The 17,950-nt window shown below is 47.5% G+C and overlaps 1 protein-coding gene across 1 annotated transcript in view; it reads left to right on the forward strand.

Annotated features, from left to right (window-relative positions):
- Myh13 (myosin heavy chain 13) overlaps positions 1-17,950 on the forward strand; it is a 48,265-nt gene that overhangs the window by 19,985 nt on the left and 10,330 nt on the right. The window contains exons 18-29 of the mRNA XM_059270934.1: positions 111-234; positions 1,216-1,352; positions 1,908-2,163; positions 4,189-4,431; positions 6,949-7,125; positions 8,115-8,260; positions 8,347-8,437; positions 9,190-9,579; positions 13,640-13,766; positions 13,853-13,971; positions 15,888-16,084; positions 16,919-17,102. Coding sequence (XP_059126917.1) covers positions 111-234; positions 1,216-1,352; positions 1,908-2,163; positions 4,189-4,431; positions 6,949-7,125; positions 8,115-8,260; positions 8,347-8,437; positions 9,190-9,579; positions 13,640-13,766; positions 13,853-13,971; positions 15,888-16,084; positions 16,919-17,102 — 2,191 coding nt within the window. The remainder of the gene's footprint in view (positions 1-110; positions 235-1,215; positions 1,353-1,907; positions 2,164-4,188; positions 4,432-6,948; positions 7,126-8,114; positions 8,261-8,346; positions 8,438-9,189; positions 9,580-13,639; positions 13,767-13,852; positions 13,972-15,887; positions 16,085-16,918; positions 17,103-17,950) is intronic.

Below are 17,950 nucleotides of genomic sequence, written 5' to 3' on the forward strand. Positions count from 1 at the left end.
CTAGCAGCAAGGTACTCACTGTCTTAAGACTGGAGCAGAAGGTTCTAGAAGGTCTGGTCTCAGGTACAAGGCTATCCTGAGAAGTCAAAACCATCGTCTCTTCTCCCCAGGTACCGGATCCTCAACGCCAGTGCCATCCCAGAAGGGCAGTTCATTGACAGCAAGAATGCCTCTGAGAAACTCCTCAACTCCATAGACGTGGACCGGGAGCAGTTCCGGTTCGGCCATACCAAGGTGAGAACAGATGGCCTGGAGACTCCCTCAACCCTGGCAGCTAGTCAGCCAATCAGAGGGAAGGGTCTTGTGTCTGGTCAACTTGACCAACCTTGTCTCACAGCCCAGGCAGACTGTGGACAGCCCTGGAACTGTGGCTGGGGGCTCTGGCTCTGTGTTGATCTTGAAGAGGCAAGAATCATAAGTTAGAAAATGGAGCAGCAAGCAGGGGACTCTGGTGTCCCAGACAGGGGAAAAAGAGGCTCAGAGTACATAGAATGTAAGGCAGACTCCAGGGTCTTGACTTGAGAAGGGTAATTCCAACCAATGGAAGGACTTCTAGTCACTGTGTGCGTGTGTGTGTCCTGTGCACAGCCATCCAGACAAATGTCACTGACTCATCACAATAACTGATGCAGGAGTTGATAAGGAGGAATTCATAATTCATTGAGTCCTTGGGAGGCCAAAGAAGCAAAGGTCCCAGGAGGCCAAGGGCACGCTAAATACTCAAGGCCACTTGAACAGATAAATCGGCTGAGAGGCAGAGAGTGCTAAAGGCTAGTTTCCATCTGAAGCCAGGCTCCTGAGAAAGAAGAGCCTGGACTCCTAGCTGCTCCAGAGGGAGCTCCTGCTGGGGACAGTTGGGACATTGGGGTCAACAGGTCTGAGGGTGTGACAGAGCCCAGGAGGTGGGATACAGATCCATCTGTGACTATCTCTGAATCTGGGCACAGTTGTGCCCCGTGGTTACTTTCCCGGCTTGTCTTGACTGCCTTGATGTGGGCTCTACAGAACTAGTCCAGGTGGTTGATGGGGCTGGGACCTACGTGAGAGCACACTACAGTAGCCCAGGAGGTGCAGATACAGAGACCTAAGCCACTGGAAAGTGAGGCCTGGAAGCACTCTGGGTGTTAAGGCTGGAGCTGGGAAGAAACAGGTTCCATCAGGAGGCTGATGGAACGCCGCTGAGGAGGACACGGGCCGGTCTCTCTTTTCACGCAGGTGTTTTTCAAAGCGGGGCTCCTGGGGCTTCTGGAGGAGATGAGAGATGAGAAGCTGGTGACCCTGATGACGCGCACACAGGCCGTGTGCAGGGGCTACCTGATGAGGGTGGAGTTCAAGAAGATGATGGAGAGAAGGTAAGGTGGAGTCTCACCTCCCTTACCCCACCCCTCCTACCCACCAGCCGGTCATCACTTCCTGCTCTGGGTCTTTGAATATTCATGCACTCTTTCTGAACACTCATTTGCTCTTTCTGAATATTTACGTACTCCTTCATTCACTCATGCAATCAGTCATTCATCCAGCATTGATTGAGCGGCCGCCCTGTGCCCTGGGGATATGGAAACAAACCCAGCAGTTCACAGAGGCACGGGAGAGCAGACACATGCGTGGAAAGCTCCAATACTCGGACAAGGGTATCATTAGAGTTATAGGCAGGCAAAGAAGGACCTGGTACAAATAAGCCTGGTTGAGATATTGGAGTTGGCGTGAAGGGTTCAGCCTTCTTTCCTCCCAATCTTTTCATGCTGTGTCCTGTGCCCCTCATTCACAGGCCTACTCTGGTTCCAGGTCTGCAAAACTTAGGCCATACCGCCTTCTACCCAGCTGAGAAGGATGGGGAATGGGGATTTAAGTGAAAAATGAGCTAGAAAACACTGTGGGTAATTAATCTGAGTTCTGTGGCTTCACAGGGAGTCCATCTTCTGCATCCAGTACAACGTCCGCTCCTTCATGAACGTCAAGCACTGGCCCTGGATGAACCTCTTCTTCAAGATCAAGCCCCTGCTGAAAAGCGCGGAGGCTGAGAAGGAGATGGCCACCATGAAGGAGGACTTCGAACGGGCCAAGGAAGAACTGGCTCGATCTGAGGCTCGCCGGAAGGAGCTGGAGGAGAAAATGGTCTCCCTGCTGCAAGAAAAAAATGACCTCCAGTTGCAAGTCCAGTCTGTAAGTTTCTTGTACCTGAGAGTGCAAAACAGACTCCCAGGACAGTAAAGGAACAGGAAGGGAGGACCCCATGAGCTGTCTATTTAAGAGGCAGTGGTGCCACCCAGTGGTCATACAGAGTATTGCAGCACTACCCTGTCAGAAGCAGGGCTGGCCCTGGCTTCCCCAGAAAACATGTTGGCAGAGACAACTTCTCCAGTCTCTTCTCTGTTTTCCACAGCATATTTTGACATATTTTGCCGTGAGTATGAAGGATAATAGTGTGGAATTATAATAAAAATTTGTCAGAAGCAGGGTATCATAAATCTCATGCCTACTCAGAAATCTAAGGCAGGAGGATTGCCATGAGTTCAAGGCTAACTTGGGCTACATAGTGAGATCTAAGATGCCTAGGCAACGATGTCAGATCCTGTCTTAACAAAATACAAAAAAAGGTCTGTCAAAAGTGCACATCTTAGGCTGGAGGTGGTGGCACATGCCTTTAATCCCAGTACTCGGGAGGCAGAAGCAAGCAAATCTCTAAGTTCGAGGCCAGCCTGGTCTACAGAGTGAGTTCCAGGAGAGCCAGGGCTACACAGAGAAACCCTGTCTTGGGAAAAAAGTGCACATCTTGGGGCTGGAAAGGTGGCTCAGTGGATACAAACATTTATTGTTCTTACAGAAGACCAGGGTTCTGTTCCCCGCACCCTCATAGTGGATCATAACCACCTATAACTCCAGTTCTAGGGGATCCAGCTACTTCTGACCTCCTTGTACACTAGGCACACATGTGGTGCACATACATACATGCATGCAGGTAAAACATTCACTCATACACATAGAATATTTTTTAAAAGTTTAAATGCACACTTTTTAAAAAAAGTACAAGTAAAACTAAATCATTAAAATTAAATAACCCAATTGGAAACAGAAAGTAATTTTCCACATATGATTTTCAATAATACGATTATGCTCTGAAAAGTGCTTTAGAGAATTCATTTTTATCAAAGAAATGGGGGGAAGCAGAGCCACATTTGCAGGTCACAATATTCTGATATCATACTTGTCTCCTTTCCATGAAATTTATACTTTTTCTCTTAATAAATACTCAGAGACTTTGTGTCTCACCTCACGTGGACAGAGTTACATGCTCTCGCTTACACTTACCCCATGGATAGAGCTCTTCAGGGAGCATCCCCTCCCAGGCTCAGAGGACAGGAGGTCTGAGAACCTTCGAGTTGACCTCTCAGAAGCCCCCATTTGTTAGCAGTGTGACCTCAACCCAGTTCATTCTCTTTCTGTCTTCATTTTCCCATCAGAAAATGAACATCATAACAGCACTCACGGTGGATGGTTGTCAAGGAGTCACAGGGCTTGACGCCATGTCAAGTGCTCAGCATGTGCTTGGGTGTAGAGAGGTTCAGAAAGCATCTGCATGGACTCTTCCCGTTCTCTTTCCATCCATTTCCCTGCACTGTGTGTCTAGTGCTTAAATACTCTACAAGGGGAAGGTGGCAGCTGACTTAGCTTGAGAACATAATTAGCCAGTCTCATCCACATCCACAGTACTTGCTACAGTCTTCCGGGACATGGACTTACTCCGTCACCTATTCGTGTGTGTTTCTAATTTCCTATTCTGTGGCTGGAGGAAGCACAGCTAAGAGCACGTGGACAGGCCCCTTCTATTGAAAGTTAACATGTGGTAGAGTTTTGAGAACATGAATCTGCTTTGTGTAGCATGGTCATGGGTCACATGGTTTTTGACTGGTGGAAGAAATAAATGCTCAGATACCACATTCATCAACAGTTAGAGGCTTTGTTGTTTACGATGAGCCTGCGACTCCATGAGAGCCTTTGTCTTGGCTGTCAAAGGACAGCCTCAGTGGTTAAGAGCACATAAGTGACATACGTGTAAATGCCTGTGTGCACGTGCACCCGAACCACTCCTCGGCTCGGCTGTGGTGCGGGCTTTTAGAGGGTCAGACCCTTTCTTCCCAGGGTTTACAAAGCGACTGAGCAGAACTTCCGGTGACCCGGCTCTTGCAGGAAACAGAAAATCTGATGGATGCCGAGGAACGGTGCGAGGGCCTCATCAAAAGCAAGATCCAACTGGAGGCGAAAGTCAAGGAGCTGAATGAGAGGCTGGAGGAGGAGGAGGAGATGAATTCGGAACTGGTGGCCAAGAAGAGGAATCTGGAAGACAAATGCTCTTCCCTCAAAAGAGACATCGATGACCTGGAGTTGACCCTGACCAAGGTTGAGAAGGAAAAGCATGCCACGGAGAACAAGGTAAGTGCACTGGAGACTCCTCACAGTCTCTCAGCCAATCCTCCCTCATCGTCTAGATGTGAGAGGCAGGAACTGGGGCCAGCCTGGTCTACATAACAAGCAGCTGGCCGCTTTGGTCCCTCCTCCTTGACCTCCACTCCGCAGGCTCTCCTCAGCTCTTCCTGGGAGTGTTGCTAACTTGTATGTTCCTTGACAACAAGGATGGTGTCATGCTCGTCTTTGTCTCTCATGTACCAAGTGCAGGGAAAGCCAACAAAAATGCCGACAGAGTCAGGTGGATGATGAAGGAGGCAGAAAACTGGATATCAGCGAGAGTTGGACGAAAGTGGGATACAGGGACCCTCATGTGTTGTTGGATGGACGTAGAGAAAGCTGGTTGGCATTACCTAGTCCAATTAAGAATCTAGTGGCTGAAGAGACAGCTCAGTGGTTAAGAGCAGTGGCTGCTCTTCCAAAGGTGGTTTACAAGTCTGTGACTCCAGTCCTGGGGGATTTGATGCCCCTTTTCTTGACTCTGTGGGCATTGCACACACATGGTGTACACAGATGCATTCATGCAGGCAGAAACACCCACACATACAAAACAAAACTTTCCAGGAGTGGTGGTGCACACCTTTAATCCCAGGACTCAGGAGGCTGAGGCAGGGGGATTTCTGTGAGTCTGGGACCAGCCTGGTCTACATAATAAGTTCCAGGAGAGCCAGAGCTACATCAAAACCCTGTATTTAAAAAAAAAAAAAAAAAAAAAAAAAAAAAAAAAAAAAAAAGGAAAGAAGGAAGCAGGGGAGAAAGGAGAAGGAGGAAAAGAAAGGAAGGAAGGAAGGAAGGAAGGAAGGAAGGAAGGAAGGAAGGAAGGAAGGGAGGAAGGAAGGAAGGAAGGAATCTATATACCCTATGAGCCCACGATTCTGTTCTGGATGTAAAACCAAAGACGTCTCCCATCATGGCTTGGAGAACACACAAAAAGGTGCTTGCATAATACAGGAACACTTGCAGCAGCTCTGCTTGGGACAGAGCTGAGGACCACATCATAGGATGGAGAGGCAGAATGCGATTGAGTCACACAGAGAGCACAGTCCACCATTGGGGTGGGGGTGGGGCACCAGGCTGGGTGAATCTGGCAACCAAGATGAATATGAAGCACCCAGTGCTCAGTGGAGAAACGTGTAAGTAAGGGACATGAGCAGTATGATAACATTTACACATAGAAAAAGTACATGCACACAGCACAAAAGTATATGCTTGACAAGGGTCCTTAAAAGCTTGGCACGATTCATCTAATGAGGGCTACCCATGAGGAGAGACAAAGGCGGAAGTCTGCTGGGTGGGAGAGGACAATGACAGCTGACACTCACAGTCAGTGATGGATTAACAATAGTAATGGAAATAGACAATAGGGAGGGTGGAGACTGCGGCAAATGCTGTCCTCAGGCTGCCCATCTCACGGGTGGCAGCCATGACTCAGCCCCAGCACATGGTTGGCAGGTGGGAATGTGAAGTCAGTGCTGCTGGAGGTTTGGCTTTCCGTGAGAAGCCAAAAATCCGGATTTTATGTAAGACTCTTATTTTCCAATGTTGATAACGTTTCCAAAAAAATGATAAATGAAATATATGTGTGGTTGGATTCAGGTCACAGGTGGGAGTTAGCAACCTCTCATCTGGAAGATGAGTCCAAGGGAGTTTCTGTTCGGTGCCCGAAGCTCTGTGCAAGGTGCCCAGGCCCCATGCTGCCAGCACATCTGGATTTTCTTGCCTCACACCTCAGGCCTCTCCCTCCCCTTCCTGCTTCATCCTGAACCCCCATCAGCCTGCCTGATAAATGCTTGGAAGTGTGCGATGAGCAAACACAGATTGATGTGTTGGCTTCACACCTAGTGGATTTGCATTTTAATGGTGTCCTTCCTAGTGAAATATAGTGCACTCTGAAAGGAACAGTCCCACTGGAAGAATCTGAGATGCCGTGATAGGCCAGGGAGGAAGACGAGGAGAAGTGGGGAGCCTGGGCTGTAGCTCACTCGGTGGAGCAGTTACCCAGCACTGACGAAGCCCTACGCATGATCCCAGAACCATGTAAAACTAAGCATGGTGGCTCGTGCCTGCATCTCGGTATTCGGAAGGTAGAAGCAGGAAGGTTGGAAGTTTGAGATCACCCTGACTGACATCAAGTTTTGATGTCATCACTTTAGGCCACTTGAGACCTTATCTCATAAAAACCTGCAAGGCTAACGGTACGGTAGTGGTACGTGCCTTGTCTCGGCTACTCGGCTACTTCGGAGGCTGAAGCAAGAAGATACCTTAAGCCTGGGAGTTTGGAACCAGCCTGGGAACTGTACAATTCCCCAAAATAAGATGAAATAAAATTGAAATAATAAAAAAAGACGTTAAAAAAAGAACTGAGGAGCCACCTGTCCCTGAATGATATGGAGCTACAGAGACAGGAGGCCACCACAGCGCTTGTTGTTGGGAGCCGCTGGATTAATTGTTTCAATCCTAAATTAGTTGTTGATTTGCTCCTAGGTGAAGAATCTCGCTGAAGAAATGACAGCGCTTGAGGAAAACATTTCCAAACTGACGAAAGAAAAGAAATCTCTCCAGGAAGCCCATCAGCAGACGCTGGACGACCTGCAGGTTGAAGAAGATAAAGTCAACAGTCTCATCAAGATCAATGTCAAGCTGGAACAGCAGACAGATGACGTGAGAGCACGTGACCTCTGTGCTTTGCTAAGAAAGGAGGGGCCAAGGAGGAAGCGGTCTAGAGAGCTCAGATGCCGAAGTCAGAGCCTGAGTCCAGATTCCAGCTGTGCCCTGACCCTAGATACAAACATCTGAGGTGACAGGCGGGTCACGTGACCTTGTGAGGCCTCAATTCCCACTCATGAATTAGGGAGCAATACACATAGCTAGACTTCAGAGGACATCTAAGGAAAGTGTTCTACATAATATTTTCAGAAAAAAAAAACATAAACCGCTGCAGTCATTAGCATCCGCTTGTAGACAGTTCGGGTTCAGAAACTTCTAATTCTCCTCTACAGTGCTTAAAGCCCCGTTCTCAGGGAAGGGTGGAGCTCAGTGGTACAGCATGCATGAGGTCCTGACTTCTACCTGCAACACCTCAAAACCTACCATCACCACTCCCCCAAAAAACTTCCATTTATGGCCAGGGAAATAAACCTTTTTTCTCCTTCATGATGAACTACTGTTCATTATGTAAGACCCAGGTTTCAAGTCAGCCATGTTTAGTCCCTATGGTGGCTAGACCTTTCGTAGGTCTCTAACAAGGCTAACACACAAGTAGGTGTGTTCCTTATTACACCCTTCTTTTCCTGAGCCCTGTCCTATACACACACTTGAGTTCCTTTCCTGACTGCCCCCAGGGCTGGGTGGTATAGGTGGGGTGAGGCACGACAAGCCTCCACAGCATCTGTCACAGAGTGTCCACTTCATCCTTTGGGAGATACGGCCAGGAACAAGCCAAGTGGGAATGGTCTGAAAAGAGGTACCCGGAGGCCCCCACGATACCCACCCCCTAAGATAGAGAACAGAGAAGTGGAGGATGGAAGGCTGGCTCCCTTCCTCCCAGGGCTGGAGACCACAGGGCATGGGGTGTGACGGTGCTGGCTGATGTGGGTAAGCCCGCTTCCTCGGCCTTGTCCCAGCCAGCCTCTCCACCTGTGTCTTCCCAGCTCGAGGGCAGTTTAGAGCAGGAGAGGAAACTGCGGGCCGACCTGGAGAGGGTGAAGAGGAAGCTGGAAGGAGACCTGAAAATGTCCCAGGAGTCCATCATGGATCTGGAGAACGACAAGCAGCAAGTCGAAGAGAAACTGAAGAAGTAGGTGATGATTCAAAGCCGAGTGTGTCCCCCTTAAACAGCCCTTGTCTCACGCTGTCTTGTTTCTTGGCTCTGTCTGCGTGCAGGAAGGAGTTTGAAATGAGTCAGTTACAAACCCGCATCGACGATGAGCAGGTCCTCAGTCTGCAGCTGCAGAAGAAGATTAAAGAACTGCAGGTGAAGGCGTCGGGTCCCTCCTGGCCACAGAGGTTCCCTGCAAATGCCCTGTTGGCTCATCCGTGCTTGTCTCTTCTTGTTGAGAAGAGCTGTTCTTCCTTTTTATCTTTTCTTTCCACTCCCTGCCTCAGCAGCATGCCACCACAGTGGTTCTGAAATAAATATTTCAAATTTTCTAAATGGCATTGAAGTAAATATTCCCTTGAAAAGAGTCAGAATGTGATCGAGAGGGCCAGTTATTGCTGGTAAAAGTGCACTGACCACTGTCCTTAAGCCCAGGGCCCTCCCAGTCTTCTGAGAAGGAACTGCCAGTTTCAGGTGTTTATGGATCATTCAGGATCCCTTTGTTATGTGTTTATGGATATACTGAAGTCCCAGCGAAAAGATATGGTATATATGCAAAAAATTATCCACATTTCTTCATATTTTCACCATAAATCTTTTCATCCTAAGCACAGAATGCAACTTATTCCTTTTAAATATCGGCATGTTCTGCAGGGCTTTCCATGGCGGACTTGCTACAGCACTGAATTGCTGCTTAGCATCAGGACAAGCCCTCCTCACAACTGATTGATCACTCCCTTGCTGACAGACACTTAGGCTGTTTCCAAACAACCGCCAATGGTCTTTTGTCCCCTGCTAAACCAGAACATATTCTCAACTTTAAGCTGCCTATCCCCATTCCTTTAGCACCTAATGGCTCCTGGATTGTTCTCTACCCTGACAACCTTTAATTATGTCGACCCTTTCAGGCCCGGACCGAAGAGCTGGAGGAAGAAATTGAAGCAGAGCACACAGTCAGAGCCAAAATTGAGAAGCAGCGTTCAGACCTAGCCAGGGAACTGGAGGAGATCAGCGAGAGGCTGGAAGAAGCCAGTGGGGCCACTTCAGCCCAGATTGAGATGAACAAGAAGAGAGAGACTGAGTTCCAGAAACTTCGCAGGGACCTGGAGGAGGCCACCCTGCAGCATGAAGCCACAGCAGCCACCCTGAGGAAGAAGCACGCGGACACTGTGGCGGAGCTTGGGGAGCAGATCGACAACCTGCAGAGGGTCAAGCAGAAGCTGGAGAAGGAGAAGAGTGAGCTGAAGATGGAGATCGACGACATGGCCAGCAACATTGAAACAGTCTCCAAGTCAAAGGTATGACTAACCCTGTGGTCTTGGCAGTCACATCTTCCCACCCTGTGAGCAAGTGGAATTCGATGCACCAGACTCACTGCATGTTCTAAACTGTTAGCTTTTTCCCTACTGACTTTTCCAACTCCTCAACTTCATTCAAGCCACAAGTCCTAATACCTGAGGCTATGACAGCAAACTACCTCAGACAGGGTAATTTTATAAACAACAGAAGTGTTGCTTACGGTTTGGGAGCTGGGAAGTCTGAGATCAAGTGGCCAGCAGACTCAGTGTCTGGCCAGGGCTCACTTTCTGCTTCAAAGATGGTGCCTTCTCTCCACATCCTCTCATGTTAGAAGGAGCAAGGGAGCTAGCTCTCACCTCTTCATTTGTTTATTAGAGACAGGGTATAACCGTGCAGTCCTGGGAAGCCTGGAACACTATGTAGACCAGGCTAGCTTCAAACTCAGAGATCTGCCTGGCTGTATCTTCAAATGCTGGGGTTAAAGTGTGTGTGAACACTCCCATCTTCTCAACTCTTTTATAAAGATTCTCACCCCCTACAAAGGTGGGGACCTAATTACCACTCACCCCCAGAGGCTAAGCTTACCTCTGCATTTATGGAGATTTGGTTTCAACTTATGAATCTGGGGAAAACACACACAAAAAAATGCAGAGCAAAATTGTTCCAACTTGGTTGAGTGGTCTGCCACCAGTCAAGGTCATAGTATCCTTCCTGACTCTTCCAATCCATCAGGTGTGTCCTTGAACTGAATCTATGGCTTAGTTAACACCTAGGCCTTGTGGCCATGGTTTCCTCTATGGCCCCTTCCTACCCCGCAGTATTTGTCACTGGGAGATACAGTCAATGTGAAATTAGCATTTGGAGTCACAGGTAGAGATGCAGGCCCCTGAGACAAATGAAGCAGTAGAACTGAAGGTCTTGAAGATAAAACACCAAGAGGCAAGAGGCGGGAGAGATGGCTCAGAGGCTAAGAACATGTACTGCTTTTGCAGAGGGTCCAAGTTCATTTCCCAGCACCCAAATCTGGTGGCTCACAATTGCATACAAGCCCAGCTCCAGGAAGGCCTCCAATGGCATCTACACATATGTGCACATATCCTGCACTGATACACAAATACACAAATAAAAATAAAATAAATAATATTTCCACAGGGAAAGAAAGAAAGCACAAGTCAGACATGGTGGCGCATACCTGTGATCCCAGCGTTTGAGAGGCTGAGGCAGGGTCAAGAGTTCAAAGTCAGACTGTCATGGCAGTGTACTACTTTCATAACTTAAGAGGCAGAAGCAGGTGGATCTCTGTGAGTTGGAGGCTAGTCTGGTCTACATTGTGAGTTGCAGGACAACCTGAGCTACATGGGCCAACCTGGGCTATATGAAACCTTGTCTTAAATAAATAAATAAATAAATAAATAAACAAATAAATAAATAAACAAACAAATAAATAAATAAATAAAGGAGGAGGAGGAGAGTAAGGGAGGGAAGGAGAGGATAGGAAGGAATAGTCACCCCTTAGTATATGCAGTGGATTGGCTCCAATACTTCCATGGGTACCAAATCCATGATGCAGGACCCCAATAGGATGGCATGAGAACGTGGACCCATTCTCTCCCATTCACACCCTCCCATTTAAATCTTTTCCAACTCACACCTCCTCAGATAATGTAAATGTCCCGTAAATCATTATGTTCTGTTATTCAGGGAATAATGACTGGAAGGAAAAGTCTGGGGTATGGTCCCCTGCCATGCCACCACTTGGGAGGCAGAGAAGGAAGACTGCCATAAGTTCAAGGTCAGCCTTCTTTATAGCGAGTTCTAGGCCAGCCAGGTCTACACAGGGAGACCCTGTCTCAGAAAACCATAAACCTGAACCAAACTAAAGCTAAAAACATCTGCACGTGCTAAGCACAGGTCATTTTGCTTTAGTATTTTCAATCCTTTGGATTTTTAAAAACGAATTTTTTTCCTTAGGCAGCCCAGGCTGGCCCTGAGTCTCCTGCCTCAGCTCCCAAGTGCAAGTGCTAGGATTCATAGGCATGCACCAACGCACACAGCTGTTTCAGTTGTTTGGATCTGCTGTGAATTCAACTGAAGGATGTGGTACCCAGAGGACTACGTGTACACAATATTAGAGAAATGAAGCATCAAATGAACATTTATTTAGTTGCTTGTTTCTTTTTTGTTTGCTTTGAGATGATGGGGACAAGCCTAGGACCTCACACATGCGAGGCCTAGACCCCTAGCCAGCACATTAATACAGATGTAAAAATAAGCAAGAAAAGGCACAGATTACTGAAGCCTGGAACACATGGCCTCCTTTCCTTTATGGCCTCTTTAAGCTATTTCCCATAAATGCTTCTCCAGGAATATATTTTGTCTCCCCTCCCTACCTACATGGAACTTTCTAGGGCGCCTCACTCTCCCTGGGGCTCACGCAAATGAAGGTGCTGACCCTTAAACAAGCTGCCTCCCTGTGACTTCACACAAAATTCCCCTCAGAGAGCAGTCATGGCCTCCTTGATATAAGAGCTGCCTTTGTCTTAGGATGCTCCAGGATGTACTAGGAACCGTTTGGATGGCTGAGCTCAGAGAAGGACCACTGACACCAGTGGGGATGTGAGCCTCTCAAGGGGATCCCTAGAAGGTCAGGGGGTATACCAGAGAGGAGCAGGCAGTGAAGTCAGGGAAAAATGGGCCCTGTGTTTTACCCCTGAGCTACCACCACAGTTCCTTTGCCGTCTATTTTCTGGGTCTATTTCACACAGGATTCATGTCTTTCTTCTGTTTTTTAAGACTTACTTTATTGGGGGGCATGTGTGTGCAGGTGCCCACAGAGACCAGAAGAGAGCATTGGATCCCCTGGAGCTGTCCTTCCAAGGGATTGTGAGCTACCTGACAGGGGTGCTGGGAATCAAACTCCGCTCACTCTCTTAGTTCATTTTCTATTGCTGTAGTAAAACACCAGAGGCTTGGTACATCATAAAGAAAAGAGTTTTATTTAGCCCATAGTTCTGAAGATGTGACAGCATCTATTTAGCTCAAGTAAGAACCTCATAGTAGATGATAGCACAGTGCTAGAGCATTTGTTAGAGGAACTTAGACACCAGCCTACTTTACATCAGCTCATTTTCATGCTAACTAATCTAGTCTTCGGAGACCAGCATTAATCCCTTCAGAGACAACCCCAATGACCTAATTACCTCTCACTAGGCCCCGCCTTTGAAAACCCTTCAGCACCCCTTGATACCACGACACCACAGAGGCCACATCTCACCTCAGAGCCTCCTACTTCTGGAATGGCTTTATGTTACTCTGTGCTCTCAGTTTTCAAGTCCAGCACTTGTATTTGCTTTATTTTTTTTAAGTTATTGTATCCTTTGAGTTTTCTATTTGAGAGTTATCTTCCCTCTCAGATCCCGCCCCTGCTGGAGTTCTTCCTTGTGCATCATCCTCAGATAGGTCCTGAGCTCCTTGAGATCACCTTTGATCTAACACCCCTGCTTCTGCTGCTTCTGTCTCACACCTTCCAGTCTGAGGGAACGCATATGCTCACCTTATTCTATATTTCATGGGGAGGGAAGAGAAGCGAGGTCTGAAATATACACAGAGGTTTGGAACAAAGCGCATAACTACAGGCAGACCAGAGGCTGGAATAGCGACTCCCTCATCTCAATAGCCACACCCCCAGGAACCACTGTATTGTTGAAAGAAACACTGAAACATGAACATGGGGTTTGGGAATAGTGTCCATCTGGCATAGGTTTGCTTCTCGTCCACCGTGATCCTGGGGTTCCTGTGAGCGGCATCACATCAGAAACTGGTTTACTAATCACTAGATACATACCTACCAGAGCTGACGTTCCAAATTATTGTTCATTGAAGAGCAATCACACACAAAAATAAAGCAAATCCGAAATGATGATGACTCCTAAAGCCAAGCTTTATATGCTCTGTGATTTCATTTGGCCCAATAAGAAGCCAGACTATCAAAGTGTCCAGTTCCGGTGCTGGACACCCGGCACCCACTTCTGCATTCCCACTGGCCTTTTTGTTTTTCAGAGTAACATAGAAAGAATGTGCCGGTCTGTAGAAGACCAGTTTAATGAAATCAAAGCCAAGGATGACCAACAGACCCAGTTAATCCATGATCTGAACATGCAGAAGGCAAGGCTGCAGACCCAGAATGGTGAGGATGGCACACCTCCAGGGCCCAGTGGGGACGTGGGGGTTGGCAGTCAGTGACGCTCATGTAGAGACACATCTGTTTGGCAGGGGAGCTGAGCCACCAGGTAGAAGAGAAGGAGTCTCTGGTTTCACAGCTAACCAAAAGCAAACAGGCCCTGACCCAGCAGCTGGAGGAGCTTAAGAGGCAGCTGGAGGAAGAGACAAAGGTAAGGTAGACTCTTTGCGGGAACAGCTGCAGGATAGAACCTGAGAAGCCAAGTAATGTGACCCTCAGGTGAGGCTAGTAGGAGGTAGGCTGCCACCCTCAGGTGAGGCTGACAGGAGGTAGGCTGCGACCCTCAGATGAACCTAACGGGAGGTGGGTTGCGACCCTCAGGTGAAGCTGATGGGAGGTGGGCTGTGACTCTCAAGTGAGGCTGACAGGAGGGGGGTTCCTTATGGAGCAGACTGGCTGGGGGAAGTACAGTATCAAGGATGATTCATCTCTCTGCCTCAGAGTGTCGTAATAACTTGTCCCCGAATGATAGAGGACCTTGGCATTGGATCTCTTCCCTCAGGACCACCTCTATCTCCCATAGAGTGGCTTGATGGACTTCCTCTCCAGCCAGGAGCACCCCTTCCCACTACCACACTAGTTAGACCATCTCATGCAGAAATTCACCCCAGCTGTTTAAAATGGCTTCCTCTTTGTGGGCCACCTCCTGTAACATCTGTTCTTAAGAACCCTTTGTCCCAAAAGACTACATGGCTTGGGGAGAACTTTTGGGTGTTTCAACACAAACGTCATCATAATGCTAACTTCAGCATCTACCTATAGTCTATAATGCATATAATACAGTCTACCCCTGACCTATAAACAGATAGGAATGATCCCCCACTGTAGTCGTGGACAGTAAATAAAATCTCAGTAGAACAGTGCACACAGTGCGCGCTACTGATGTTAGTGTCTCAAGCCTTAAAATACAGGAATCTAGACATTCGAAAAACCCACATGAAAGAAGTTTACTTTGATCTGGTTACGATTGCTGTGATCTGAGTGAGATTTACAAGGCGATCTTTTGAAATTCTCTTCATCTTTCATTTCTAGCAAAGAACAGTGCCGTATTTATCTCAAGTCTTTCTATTCTGAGGGAAGGCTTTTGGTAGGAGCAAGGGAGGAGTGGTGAGAACCAGAGACTGAACAAGCAGAGCGGGTCACTGGAGGCCAGAGGCCACCCTTTCTTGTCTCTCGCTGCAGCTGTGAGACTCCTTCCTTAGGCAAAGCTCTGCCTGGTCTTGTCCTCTCTAAAAGTGATGAAAATGCCAAAGTCATTGTCCTGGGTCAATAGAACTTTTTTTCTTTGGTGGTGGCACCCAGTTAAAGCTAGAGGTAAACGTTTGTCCTGTCCAGAGGGTCGTGAGGCAGGGAGGAGGCTCTGGGCATCAGTTCACACCAGTGGTTCCCAATGTGGGGATACTGGTCTCTGGGGACACCAAAGATGCTGTAACTGTTCCGTGGTCACAGCATCCCATCATGCTGCATGAAGTAGGAAGGAGGTGGTTTCCTTTTCAATTCTGTTTTAATTCTTGCCATTACAGCCATGGGAAGGGCTGAGTGTAGACAAGGGCCCTTCAGCAGTTGCTATTGCTTTATTAAGAAACAGAGGGCAAGCCTCAAGCACATAGCCACAGCGTGCAAGCTGTCTAGATAAATGCTGAAGATGTTGCTTTATATCCAGGGTGTATATTTCTAGTGTTTCTTATGTCGATTTGGGAGGGGGTTGAGAGAGAATTTTACTTTTTAGCTCAAGGTGTCCTAGAACTCACCATTTGGTTCAGACAGCCCTTGAATTCCCCATCCTCCTGCCTCATCTTCATAAGTACTGGGATTATAGATATGTGCTACCACGCATGGCTGGCTAAATATTGACTTTCTCTTTTATGGTATAATACTTGCTTTAAAAAGTAAATATAATTATGGAGAGAATTTTTTTAAAAAATCAAACATTAGGTACGCTGATATTACTAAATTGGTGAAGCAATGTGGAAATGGTTCAAATTCGGAACAGCTATTTAAATGAACATACTTTCACTGGGAAGAGGGCCATGTGGTTTTATAATTGGTTACCGCTGTAATCCTCAGGCCAAGAACGCGCTGGCCCACGCCCTGCAGTCCTCCCGCCATGACTGTGACCTGCTGCGGGAACAGTATGAGGAGGAGCAGGAAGGCAAGGCTGAGCTGCAGAGGGCACTGTCCAAGGCCAACAGTGAGGTGGCTCAGTGGAGGACCAAATATGAGACGGACGCCATCCAGCGCACGGAGGAGCTGGAGGAGGCCAAGTATGACCCAAGTTCCCCATGGGAGAGAAGGCCCTAGAAAAAGGCTCAGAAGGAGAGCAGTTCCCCCACCTGGAGAGAATCTCTTTCTCTCCTTTGCAGGTTCTTAAGATTTCAGAGTGTCCCCCACTCTCCTAGGGACTGTCCTTCCATCTGGCTCAATCGGTGACTCTTTATAGACGGGCTTTGCCACCAAGCATTTCAGGATTATTCTGGTGACATAGACATGCAGCTTGACAATGGGGATGTGTTCTGAGAAATGTGTCATTAGGGATTTTACCATCAGGAGAGTTTTCTAGATTGAGTCCACAAACCTAAATGGTGTGAAAGCCGATCCTCCATATGGCCTCTTGATGACGTCAGGAGACTCAGTATTCCTGACATGTGTGAGCTGCTGCCGGCCTAACAAAGGATGGCATTATATAGTAAACTTCTCTTTCATAAGTAGGACAAAAACTGTGGCACAGCAAACACATAACCCAGTGACACAGCTGTTTGCTGTCACCATGAAGGAGGAAGCACCTGTACAACGTTGCCTGTGCCATGCTTTCTGATGACCAGCAGCACAGTGGCTTTGCCTATTCCAGCATCCCACAAACAAATAATATATTGTACTTCAACGTTACAATGGCTGCCACGTTGCTAGGTGACAGGAGTTTTTCACTTCTGTCACAGTCTTATGGTACTACCGTTGGTTATATAGTTCATGGCACATCATTATGTAGCAAGTACCAGTCTCAGTCAGCCTCTTTCAGACTGTCCATTCTCCTTCAATGTGATGGTTACTTGCTAAAATATCCCATTTGGTGGAGACAAAACAACATCTGGTTCTCCTAGGAAAAAGCTGGCCCAGAGGCTCCAGGAGGCGGAGGAAAACACAGAGGCAGCCAACTCCAAGTGTGCCTCCTTGGAGAAGACCAAGCAGAGGCTTCAGGGAGAAGTAGATGACCTGATGCTGGACTTGGAGAGAGCCAACACAGCCTGCACCACCCTGGACAAGAAGCAGAGGAACTTTGACAAGGTCTTTCCCCAACTGCTTCACGGATGTGGTGGTCTCAGTAGTAGCTGTTCACACAAGCATTTGATGAGCCTCAGTTCCTGGTTGGAAGATTCTTAGGGGACTTTCTTTACTTCTCTAATGGTTCCTCTGAGGGAAATTTACTTTCAGTCCAAGCTAATTCAAATTTCAATGAGTGGGTCATATAGACTGAATATCTTTAATCCCCCAAATCCCAAGTCTGACATTTTTGAGCACCATGATACTACAGAGGGAAGAAAATTCCATATCTGACTTCATGTGACAAGTGGTAGTTAAAACATGAATATGCTTAGTGGGGGAAATGGCTCAATGGGTAAAGATACTCGCCACCCGAACATGAGAATCTGGGTTCAAGTCCCCAGAACTCACATAAAAGCTGAATACAAACCATGAGCATCTGTGATCCCCACACTCCTCCAGAAGATGGGAGACAGAGATAGGGGAATCCCCAGAAGCCCATGGGCCAGCCAGTCTGGCACACTCAGCATCTTCCCTCAAGGTGGAAGGTAAAGACAACATCTGAAGTTGTCCTCTGACCTTCACAAGCACATCATGACATGCTCACACCTACATTCACACACAAATTCTCTCACACACATGTTGTACATGCATAAATATCATGTATACACACATGTGTATCATACACTCATATACACCTCATACACACAAGCATGCTAAAAGTACTGTACAAAATTCCTTATGCCTATAACATGGCAAATGAAACATATTTGCATGGAGCTTGGGTCTCATCTCCAAAGTATCTCATGTCAATGCAAATACTCCAAATCCTGGGGGAAATATTCTGAAATCTGAAAAACTACCTGTCAGCT

The sequence above is a fragment of the Peromyscus eremicus genome, chromosome 8a (assembly GCF_949786415.1).
Source record: "Peromyscus eremicus chromosome 8a, PerEre_H2_v1, whole genome shotgun sequence".
NCBI classification, from domain to species: domain Eukaryota; kingdom Metazoa; phylum Chordata; class Mammalia; order Rodentia; family Cricetidae; genus Peromyscus; species Peromyscus eremicus.